This window comes from Mytilus galloprovincialis, chromosome 13, assembly GCF_965363235.1.
Source record: "Mytilus galloprovincialis chromosome 13, xbMytGall1.hap1.1, whole genome shotgun sequence".
Taxonomy (NCBI): domain Eukaryota; kingdom Metazoa; phylum Mollusca; class Bivalvia; order Mytilida; family Mytilidae; genus Mytilus; species Mytilus galloprovincialis.
The window spans coordinates 58,345,103-58,357,317 of NC_134850.1; the positions used below are offsets into that span (position 1 = coordinate 58,345,103).

At 30.1% G+C, this 12,215-nt stretch overlaps 1 protein-coding gene across 1 annotated transcript; it reads left to right on the top strand.

The window, feature by feature from the left end:
• Positions 1 to 787: 787 nt before the first annotated feature.
• Positions 788 to 10,953, top strand: LOC143057055 (outer dynein arm-docking complex subunit 1-like). Its single transcript, XM_076230284.1, has 11 exons — positions 788 to 883; positions 2,593 to 2,768; positions 3,531 to 3,661; positions 4,359 to 4,540; positions 4,941 to 5,122; positions 5,575 to 5,762; positions 7,232 to 7,446; positions 7,840 to 8,008; positions 8,591 to 8,754; positions 9,185 to 9,285; positions 10,261 to 10,953. Exons 2-11 carry the CDS (start codon positions 2,611 to 2,613, stop codon positions 10,448 to 10,450), a joined length of 1,680 nt encoding a protein of 559 aa, XP_076086399.1. The 5' UTR covers positions 788 to 883; positions 2,593 to 2,610; the 3' UTR covers positions 10,451 to 10,953.
• Positions 10,954 to 12,215: the final 1,262 nt, after the last annotated feature.

Below are 12,215 nucleotides of genomic sequence, written 5' to 3' on the forward strand. Positions count from 1 at the left end.
CCTAAAACTGGAAATGAGGATACCTAAATGGTTTAAATTCTAGTTGTATTTTTCTCCATATACCAAATCATATCCATAGAAAGTCTTTTTAAGTTCTAATAATATTTTTTATATCAATGCTCAGTCTTAGACGACTTAGACTATATCATGTAGTTGTAGAAATAGGACAGACATTTGAGAAACAAAATACTGTTTGCTTGCATCTTCCATGTGTGTAAAGCGGTTCATAATACTCTGATAACTTGAACAAACATTTTGTACAAATTATAATTTGTACAACATTACAACTTGTTCACAACATATGGATGATACGAAAACCGTCATATGACATACGAAAACATATGACACGACGATACATACACACTGACACTTTATTTCAAAAGTACTCATTTTGATAATAAAAAAAAAAAATAGATTTCGGAATAGGGTATTTAAAAAGTTATAATATTTTAAAAGAAATACATGGAGAATCAAATCTGTTTAAATAGATAAATCTGAAAATGTTAATAATAAATGTATAAATATTTAATCATTTATATCTCATCATACATATCTATATTTAGTGAAAAATGCTTGTTTTGTTTGGACCAGGCTAACAAAATAAAAACTTTTTACATTTTTTTAAATGTTTTTACTTGATGTTGTGAAAAAAACATATGTATGATATTTTTTTCTTCAAAATCGGTGCTTATCTTTGAATTTTTATTCCAGAAAAAGAATATATGTTTGAATATGTATTTGATTGTGTTGCAATCTATTTCAATTTCTGAATTATGTCCCTTGATAAAGCCTCTGTTTGGTTTGTTTCTCTTGGATACGTTACCCTGTTTCCACCATCAAAATATTTTCACACGTTGTTTACTGATTGTTCAGCACAATACAGGTAGGTGCACACAATTAACTTATTAAGAAAGTGATTTAGAAGAAAACAGTAATTAGTTTGTAAATTGAAATGTCAAATTAACTGGTTAAAACACAATTTGTGCGTTTCGGACAGATGCCGAGATGGACGGGCACGGTTCGACGGGCACCTGCATCTCAGAAGCAATACACTGTTTTGCTTTCCTTATTTATACCAGAACAATGTGTATATAAATAATACTTCATAAAAAATAATCATATTGAAAATTACATACAAAGGCTTTTGCAAAAATAATAGTAAATGTATTTCTTCATCACTAGCAAGTTACAACAGAAAACAAATGAAAGTAATTTATACATATCCTCACCAATACACCTTATCTGTATTATTTTGAAATCTAAGCCGCTTGAACTACAATCACTTTTCCATTGATGCATCAGAATTTTGTACTCGGACATCAAAATTTTAAGGGAACCCTTGGTTAGTGATGTTTAGTAATGGAGGACAATTAGATACATATATTCTCCTTATTTTATGTGTAATTAGAGAGCATGATTCTACAGACTCGAACTCAGGACCCCTTTAGCTAAGCAGCACCTGAAAAGATTCCACTTAGGACAGTCAACTACATGTAAAGCGATGACCCCACGCTAAAAAGTCTCGGGCTAGTATCACTGATTTTATTTAAAATGTGCAATTATAACTCAAATCCAGTTAGTTAATAATTTTTTGGGGGTTCACTCCAACGAACTTGTTAATTGAGAAGGTACACATTTAAAATGATAAAAGTGTAAATCTGAATATCAAGTCAAATTGGCACCTGGTTAAATCGGCACCTGGTCAAATCGGCACCTAGTCAAATTGGTACCTGGTTAAATCAGCACTTGATATAGTCAATTCGGCACCCATGTTAGATTTGTTTCATATATATTTTTAACAGCATTTTTAGCAAAAACAGTAAAAATAAGGAATGGGTTGTCCTGAAATTTTTCAGTATTTATGCAAGAAGAGTTAATTAAGGAAGAGGTTGTCCAGAGATATTCATTTAATTTTATTCACATTTTTTTTGGGGTTGATGTAAATATTTTTTTCTCTCATATAAACTAAATGTGTATTTTTAATTATATATAAGAGATATTTTTTATGCATTTTTTAACCAGTTGAACATTTTGCAGGATTGTTGGTTTAATACTGATTAAACTTTCCTGAAAAAAACCTTTATTGTTAATTATTTCGCATGAAAGTTTGAATTATTGAAAGGGACTTATACATTTAGTTTTCCGTTTTATTGCTTCTAATTGTTTCATTGTTAAACAACAGCTTGGGTAAGGGCTTCTTTGTTTCTTATGAAGTTTTTGAAGTAACTATGTTATTAATTAATTGAAAAGAAAAATTATCAAAACGTCAGTCATAGAATGTTGGGAAAACTTTAAATAATAAACTTTTGTATTCTAACTGCTTGATGCGTTTTAATGCATGCTAAAATCCAACCCCCAAAATAGATCATGAATTAATAGATTTTTAGAATTATTTATATTTATTATATCAAATATTATTGGATGCCGAATTGACTTTAAATAGGTGCCGATTTGATTAGATGCCGATTTAACCAGGTGCCGATTTGACTTGTACCCTAATATATTTACATCTATATAGATGTACACACTGTATATCATGTATATACATTTTGTACATTTATCACAACAATAATCTGATTGTTTTTTTTTCAGTTTTGAGAGCCAATCACTATGCCACGTCCAAGATCTGCTCGATCAGATACTAGCGATGCCGACCTGGAAGGTATGGCGGAGCAAGAATTGGTCAAACTCCAAAGACAGTATCGTATTATGGAGGGAGATCGTGCAGCATACACGGAAGAATCACAGAATCTAATAAGAAAACAAAAGTAAGAAAAGGAAGTTAGATTTTTAAAAAGTCAATTAAATATTTTATTTTTTTTTGTTTGAAGCAAAAAAAGAAATCCAAAATTTTTTGAGAAAACGTTTTGACATTTTGTAAAATAAATGATATGTTAACATTGTTAATGAATGGCTATTATTTATTTTGAATTTATTGAACCTTAAAATTAATTTTTGACTCTTCAAATTGAATGATTCGAAGCGGATTATGTAAAATGTGAAGAGTCAAAAATTATGGTTCAATAAATTCAAAATTAATTATTGCCATTCCTTATAAATAAATTTCTATCAAAAATAAGGCTCAAAGAACAATTTATATTATTTATATATAAACAATAACAATGTACACACATGTTGGCGTATGAGCGTGATATGTGCACAACGTCAGAGGGGGCATGTCGCCATAAATATTGACAACATTGAAAATAAAACTAATACTTTTAACCAATCAGAAGACAGTAATTTACACCAAATTTATTTATTATCTGATGAATGTAATTGTTACAGTTATACTTTTTGTCTATCATTCATATTTTTAAATAACAATTTAATGAACTTCATAATTGTAACTCTGTGTTAACAGCTGGCAGATCTTTAACATTAAATGTAATTCTAAATTCCATTTCAAGCCAGAATAAACCATGAAAAAACGTTGATGACTAAAAAATAGATTCATTCGACAAATATGTTTTTTAACGATTATTAGAGTTGCTAATCCAGTTGGTTAATTATATCATAATTTATTGCAGAGCCTCAATTGGTCAGCTAGAATCAGAAAAACAAGAATTACTGAAGGAGTTACGTCTTGCTGAAAGTAGGAGTAACCAGGATAAAGATGATGTTAATACAGATACTCTCGTCACATTAGCTGAGGTTAAAGGTCAGTAGAAATTAATACATGTAACTTTCTAAAACAAAGCAATGTTAGATCAATCATTTACTGTTGTTATATCGGCAGAGCTATTTTAAAGGACAAAAAAAAGGTGCATCAAAATAACTTCGATAAAATAAAGCAGTTAGTATATACCTTGTCACATTGGCAGAGGTTATACATGTAGGTTAGAATAAATACCAACAATGAAACATTAAACATTGTCATTTAATACACTTTTGTCACAGAGAGTTATAACTACATAATAAATAGATGCAGTCAATTCATATACTTTTGTTACATTGGTAAATAAATTTATTTTGGATGTAACTGGTCTTCTGATTGGCTGACGTTGTTCTGTTTATCAGCTCGTAGACATAATTTTGTCATGTGACCGTGACGTCATCAACGTTTTTTCATGGATTATTCCGGCTTAGAATGGAATTTAGAATTAAATAATAAGAAATAAATGTAATATTTCTTCTGTCTTTTCAAAATAACACAAAAAATGTGGTGCACACTTTAAAATAACCTGCTACGCGAGTTATTCACTAATTTAGTGTGTACCACATTTTTTGATGTTATTTCTTCATAGACAGAACAAATATTACAGTCATTCCTTAATCATCATGATCATTGTTAATTATATAATATTCCGAGAGAAATTTTTTATTTATTTACAATGTATGTACAATATTTATTTCAGATGAGAATGAAACTGATATCGATGAAGAAAAGAAAATGCATATAGAGTTAGATGCTGAAATCAGAAAATGGGAGAAAAAGATAAAAGATCAACATAAGAATATGGGAGGTGTTCACATGAGTTCTCAACACACTGTACAGATGCAGAAAACTGTCAGGACATTAGAAAATAGACTTGATCAGGTTGGTGGAAATAACTTATATATGTATTTAACTTAAAATATACTTAATATATGTATTTAATTTAAAAAAAAAAAGAATTTGGAGCACCTGAAATGTTTTTTGCCACAGTACCTTCATTTGTCATATTAAACTCCGATTTGATTTGTATTTGATATTTAATTTATAGAATTGTGTCCATGTGTTAATATATTAACACAACTATTTAAGGTGTCATTCCCATTGTAAGGAAACTTATTTAAGTGGCTGTCTCGGCAACTCTTTAAGTTTTATATATACCTTATCATGAATTTTGTAAATTGCTTGAGATATTTGACCCCTTGTTGTTTAATTTATTTGAATTTTCTTACACATACATCATTCTTATTTCGAATTTATAATTCAGAATTTTCTTTTTTTCTAGTCCAAACAAGCATTTTGTAAGCAGTTGTCTGAAAATGCAAAACAGAGAGACGAAATTGAAAGTCTTCGTGTGGAGAGAAATAGATTTGACAACCTGTACAAGAAATTAGAGAAAGAACTTCAACAACTTCAGAAGAAGAAAGGAGAATTAATTGAAAGCTCAACTCAAGCATATGATGCAAGGTATGGTTATTCTTCATGATAAAATTATTTTGTAGGCTTCTTATCACTTGGGAGTGAGTTGTAAAAAAAATTAGAATAATCTTATAGCCTTAAAACAAACTAAAAGGACATTAATATTATCAATTTCAATTTGAATTAAAAAAAAAACCAACAACATAAACTAAGAGTAGGAAGAATAATTTTGTTTCTTTTATCTTATATAAAAATATGTATAATAATCACAATACAATTATTCTGTTTATAAATGAATGTATTTCTTACTAAATAATTGTTTTTAAAATCCCTGAGGAAGCTATAAGTAAAAATTAGAGGATGTGTTATGATACTCTCCACAAGAGACCACATGACATAGAAGTTATCAAACTATTATATGGGTTGACTGGTGAAAATCTATTTTTGCATTCTTGTTTGTTTTTCCATTTAACTAATCAAATAACATTTTTACTTTACAGAGATGAAGCCCAAGCCAAAATAATTTTACTTAAAGAGAAGGCAGACAAAGACTTACAGCAACATCAAGCTGAAATGAAAGAATTGTTACGTGTTATTGACCATGATCGTGCCCTCCGTGAATTCATGGGGATCAAAGGTCAAGAGAGACAGGAAGATCCACAACTGGTTGCATGGAGACAGAAAAAGGGTAGGTGAAACAAAAAAACACACAAAAATGATCTGTTAATTATGTCAATTTGGATAAATCATATTTCAAATTATACCCCGTGTAAGAGGAACAGTATATAAAATATTAATTCAAAGTACTGCCTGTGTTTTCACATGTGTTACGCAATATATACTATGAAATTTTAATTACTTACTAGTAGAAAAATATCCAACTCAGATATATCTATACTATTAAACGAGAAGACTTCATTTTGGGTGTCGCTTCTCTTCTTTCCAAAATAAATTAATCAACACGCCTCTGTGTCCTATAGGTACAGTGCATAGTCGCATTTGTCATCCATTCATATGATTATTCAGATTGAGTTATTTTGGGAGAAAAACGAGAAAAAGGGCATCCGGATATTGTCCCGTCATTGGACCAAATTTTAAGTCAGAGTATACTTCCGGTTTGCGTTTTTCTGTATACTTTGAACATACATATACTACGAATAAAGTGTATTTTCAGAATTCTATCTGCTATCATTTTCATGTTTACTATCCACGTTGGTCACAGAGTTTATTAAATAGAGAGGGTCTGTATACTATATCAATGACCACCATGGATCGATTAGAAAACTTAGAATTGAAAGTAAATACACTTTATTTATATAGTGAATGTTCATAATATACAGATAAGCGCTAAAATTATTCATGTGCACTTTTGATACCTTTTCTGAAATTCTCCAGTCATTAAATCTTTTACAAAATTCATTGATTACAAAAAAAAAGATGTGGTATGATTGCCACGTTGACAACTCTCCACAAGAGACCAAAATGACACAGAAATTAACAACTATAGGTCATCGTACGGCCTTCAACAACGAGCAAAGATCATACCGCATACTCAGCTTTAAAAGGCACCGAAATGACAATGTAAAACAATTCAAACGTGAAAACTAGCGGCCTTAAATATGTACAAAACATGAACGAAAAACAAATATGTAACACATAAACAAACGGCAACCACTGAAGTACAGGCTCCTTACTTAAATGTTCATAACATACTAAATGTATATTCATATTGAAATTGATAGAAAACCACAAATTGGGAATTTTGGAAATAAAGGAGGAGGGATTAAAAAAAAGATTTTCCTGTTCCCAATAACCTATGATTTATGATACTTTTGCTGAAATTCTCCAGTCATTCAATATTTCACAAATTCTTCCAACAACACTTTACATACTTTAAACTACGCTCTGAATGCCCGCGATTTCGCGGGTGTGTTCTAGTCATTTTTAAAGGAAATCTTAATCAATTTGCAACAACTTGATAAATTTGCTACAACTTGACAAATTCTTTTTCATTGGTTTTAGTGGGTTTTTTTGAGTATAGAAACATTGGAATACATCTTACACATCTTGTTCACCTTCAGCTTTTCCAGTATTAAAAGAACCAATATACATGTTTACTATGAGTAAATCTTTAATTTTTTTCCCTTACTTTTTCAGAGGCTCAGGAAGCAGAAAGAAAGAAAGAAAGTCAAGAAGATTCTGTTGAAACATATGAAATGGCATTTGAGAGAATTCGTGAAATGACTGGAGAGGAAGACCTTGACCTGTTGGTTAATCGATTTATTGAAGTTGAAGATCGCAACTTTGCATTGTTTAACTTTGTAAATGAACAAAATAATGAGATTGAGAAATTAAATGACGAAATCAAAGATGTAAGTTTAAGTTTGTTTTGGTTTCTACATGTTTTTCAATTCTCTGTATCATAGTATAGTTCATATTATAAGAATTCTGGGTAATAATTTCAAAGGAGCACTTAAGAGGTGAAATTTTACCAATGATTTCACATTCTTTTTTCATGTTTATTATTATGGTTAACAAGGCAATTATTTGTACTCCTCTTGAAAAGTTTTATAAAAGAAATTGTAAGTTCCCTTTCAAGGCCAATGCTTCAACCTGTTCACAATAAACTTGCTCTGAAAAGTGAAAAATCTTTTTTCTCATTGGTAATCATACCACATCTTTTTTTTATATACATAAATACATGGAAGGTAAATTTTAAGACTACAACTGTGAGATAAGTATTAATTTCTTGTATTTATTTTCAGATTGAAAACGAAATTGAAAAATTCAAACTAACAGGAATTGAGTTGGAAGATAAGAGAAAGAAAATCTTGAAGGAGCTTGAGGAACAACAAGCAAGCTCTTCTAAAGAAGCCGATGAGTATGAACAAAAGAATAAAGAAATATCTAAAATACTTGATCAGTTAAGAGCAGGTTAGTTAAACATGAGTTATTCCCCCTTTTTAGGAAACTTTAATGACTAATTACGTAATAAAGTATTTAAATAAAAAAAAGCAAAACTTGTGGTGGAGAATAAAATACCAAATACACAAAACCCTTTTAACAATATAAATAGAAAGATAATTTAAATAGAAAGAATGGTATTCAGCAACAATAAAATACGTAACAGGGAATGAACCCATGTATTGAGAGTGATATTCCAATTGAATATCTTCCATAATCCACTACAACATATATTTTACACACAAAAGACACTTGGAAAACCAGGTAGTTACCTATAGCTTTTGAGATGATTTTATAATTTCATAAAACAAATTAAAGAGTTTGGTACCCATCTATAGATTGTATTTTATAGTGCCTTTTCTTAGTCAAATACCAGTATGTAATTTTGGAACAGCTGTAATTCAAGTTGTCATTTGAGGCTGCATTTTAGCTAGTAAGCTGAACTGCCTGTCAAGCAACAAAATCCATGTCCAAAACACTTTTACAGAAATATTCACCTATTCACCTGACGGCTTACAAAATTACTGGTATTATCTTTTTTATCTATTTCAGGTATTGACTCTCTATTTAATAAAATAAACTGTGACAGATCAGCAATTGATGACATGTTAGGAGCAGCATCAGGGGTTACCGATAGCAACATGATACAATACTTAGGAATCATTGAACAAAGAACAAATGAATTATTAGCAATACAGTCTTACATTGGATCTAAGGTATGGAACAGCAATTTATATATATTTGAAATTGTTGGGTTGTTATATCATTTACCATAGCTATGATATGTTGTCATTGATTGGTAATGTTAGTATCTTGAAAGCATTTTAAAGTTATAAACACTGCATGAAACTTTACATACTGCAGTGCAACTGTTACTAATATTATCAAGGATCATATGCAATCAGAAATTTATAAATTAATCAAATTGATGGTTAGAACAATCAACTTTTAAATGAAGAAATAGATATATGAAAATATATGGAGTTTTTTTTTTTTTTATATATTTGATACTAATCTTCTTGCTTTTTTTGCAATATAGATCTACTTCTATAAATTTGTATGATTAAGTTGTGTTTTACTACTTCATTTTATTTGATGATTAATTTTTCCAAGATATTATTTTTACTGACTTACTATTTGTTTTAGGATACTGATCAGACGAGATTTGAGAAGACTGGTCCTGGTTTACTAGGAGAAGGACCTGCAGCACCACAACAACAATTACCCATACTTCCTCCATCAGTCGGGTAAGTAAATAACAATCTAATCATGTGACTTTGTTCAGACACAAAAACTATGTTGCACATTTATTTTAATGAAATATTTGCTACTGGACATTAAGCAACCAACAATCAATCAATCTTGCATCATCTAAAATTCATCATCATGAGATTTTCTATTTGTTACCCTGATTTGTATGTTAAACACTATCAATAAATCAAAACACCAACCCCAAAATCTTATATTCTTACCCAAAAACTCTATTAATTAGTTTGGAAAATTTGAAAATTACAATTAACTATCTGAACATTTTTATCAATTAAAGGGACCTACCTCTAGATTTCTTCCAAACATATAAGCATTTATTTCTAACAATTTACTATTGAGGATTGATTAGGATAAAATACAACTAACATATCTTTACATATCGTCGCTGGGCTTCTAAAATGTCGTATATGACTTTTTTGGCTAAAAATACTTTTTGACACCAATGATCTGGGCGGGAGGAAATCTTTTGTATTACAAAATAGCATACAGTTCGACCAATCAAAATGTGTGAAATAAGACATATTACAAAATTGCCAATGTCAGTTGTTTGTAAAGTTTGCTTCCAAAATGTTTTATGAAAACTTAAAAATCGTTGTAGAATGGCTTTGGGAAAAAAAAATAATTGTACATTTCTTTATTTCTGTGAAAATGATTTAAGTTCTTGGATAATCCAGAAATGTCAACGTTTTTATTTCACTGCTATTTACAAAAATGTTCAAGTTCACATATGACATTTTGGAAGCATGCATTTTGCCAAATGTTTCAAAGCCTGTTTGTGAGAATTTTTTTCTTGAAAAATTTGTAATTTACAACATTTTAGAAGCCCAGCGAGGATATAACTATTTGCCCTATCATTGAGGGGTGATGTGGATAAAAACTAACATATCTTTATCTGTCAATACATACACTAAATAATTCAGCCATCTTTAATTATTGTTTTATTTATTTTTCAGTGATGAATATGACAGCGAAGGAAGTGATGCAAGTGAAGATGAAGCACGACCTTTCACCCGAGCAGAGTTACAATCACGAGTAATGAAGACAGTACGAAAACGTGAATCAGCAGCTAAAAAAGATGCTCATAAATATGACTTATCAAATGCCAGAGAAAAAACACAAAAAAGTAAAAAGACAAATAAATAGTAATGAACTATGAATTTTATTCTGTTATTTAGTTATTCTGTTGACAATTTGTGTAAATAATTATTTGCTATATAAGTCTTATACGGCTACATTTATCTGTGATAATTTATGTCTCTACAATTTTAATCATGTATTTATGAATATTTTTAACATGTGAAATAGAACATGATATTAAATGAAGGCTAAACTCCTTACTGCTCACCTTTTAATCATAAAAGAAATCTGTTATTGATCATTTATGACTTAAAGAATAGTGAAGACTATATATTATAGAATATAAAGGAGAAATTTTAATTTATAACAACATTTTTATTGTAATGCGTTATGTTTCCTAAGTGCATTTACAATATTCTGAATTGAATTATAAATAAACAATGATCTATATTTATAATGGGGTCATACATATAAATTGATTAGATATTTTAAAGAAGAATATTGTCATTTAAGTGCTTGGCATGATGAGATTGAACACCAAATAAAGTGGTTAAGTGAACATTATCAAATTGTTTAACTTGTGTATCTGACCACCTGAAGACCCATTGGTTGCCTTGGGCTGTTTTCAACTCTTTGGCAGGGTTGTTGTTTTTTTTACCACAGTCCATTTCTTTCTCAATTTTTAACAGGATTTTTGAAGAAAATATCTGTTATTGAATGGGGGATGTACGTCGGTTGGCTGCCAAATGTTGTCCTTGCATTTACTCATGAACGGTTACATTCTTAACAAGTATAATAAGCAAAAGTGCAACTATATTCGATGAATGGAATTATTATTGTAAGGTGTAAATGTCTGCCTGGCAGGTATCCTCTGACCTCAATCTCATTTTTAGCTCACCTGGCCCGAAGGACCAAGTGAGCTTTTCTCATCAAAAATCTTCTCCTGTGAAACTACCAGGCCAAATTAAATCAAACTTGGCCACAACCATCATTGGGGTATTTAGTTTAAAAAATGTGTTCCGTGACCAGGTCAACCAACCAAGATGGCCACCATGGCTAAATATAGAACATAGGGGTAAAATGTAGATTTTGGCTTATATCTCTGAAAACAAAACATTTAGAGCAAATCTGACATGGGGGTTAAATTGTTTATCAGGTCGTGATCTATCTGCCCTGAAATTTTCAGATGAATCAGACAACTGGTTGTTAGGTTGCTGCCCCTGATTTGGTAATTTTAAGTAAATTTTGGTTATTATCTTGAATAATATTATAGATAAAGATAAACTGTAAACAGCAATAATGTTCAGAAAAGTAAGATCTAAAAATAAGTCAACATGAAAATGGTCAGTTGACCCTTTAAGGAGTAATTGCCCTTTATAGTAAATTTTTAACTATATTTTGTAAATTTTTGTTACCTTTTACAAAAATCTTCCTCTCTGAAACTACTGAGACAAATTTAATCAAACTGTCCACAATCATTGTTAGGATATCTAGTATTAAAAATGTGTCCTATGACCCTGCCTGCGAACCAAAATGGCTGACATGGCTAAAAATAGGACATACGGTTAAATGCAGTTTTTGGCCCATATCTCTATAACCAAAGCATTTAGAGCCAATCTGACGCGAGTAAAATTACTGATCAGGTTATTTATGATCTATCTTCCCTGAAATTTTCAGATGAATCGGTCATCCTGTTGTTGGGTGGCTGCCACTGAATTGGTAATTTTAAGGAAATTTAGCCGTTCTTGGTTATTATCTTGAATATTATTATAGATACAGATAAACTGTAAACAGCATTGATATACAGCAAAGGAAGACCTACAAACAAGTC

Bases quoted from the DNA above. Each gene is read 5' to 3' on its own strand.
- LOC143057055 (XM_076230284.1), top strand. From the start codon at position 2,611: ATGCCACGTCCAAGATCTGCTCGATCAGATACTAGCGATGCCGACCTG. The intron at 2,769-3,530 runs GTAAGAAAAGGA...AATTTATTGCAG, and splicing joins AATCTAATAAGAAAACAAAA to AGCCTCAATTGGTCAGCTAG. The intron at 9,286-10,260 runs GTAAGTAAATAA...TTTATTTTTCAG, and splicing joins ATACTTCCTCCATCAGTCGG to TGATGAATATGACAGCGAAG.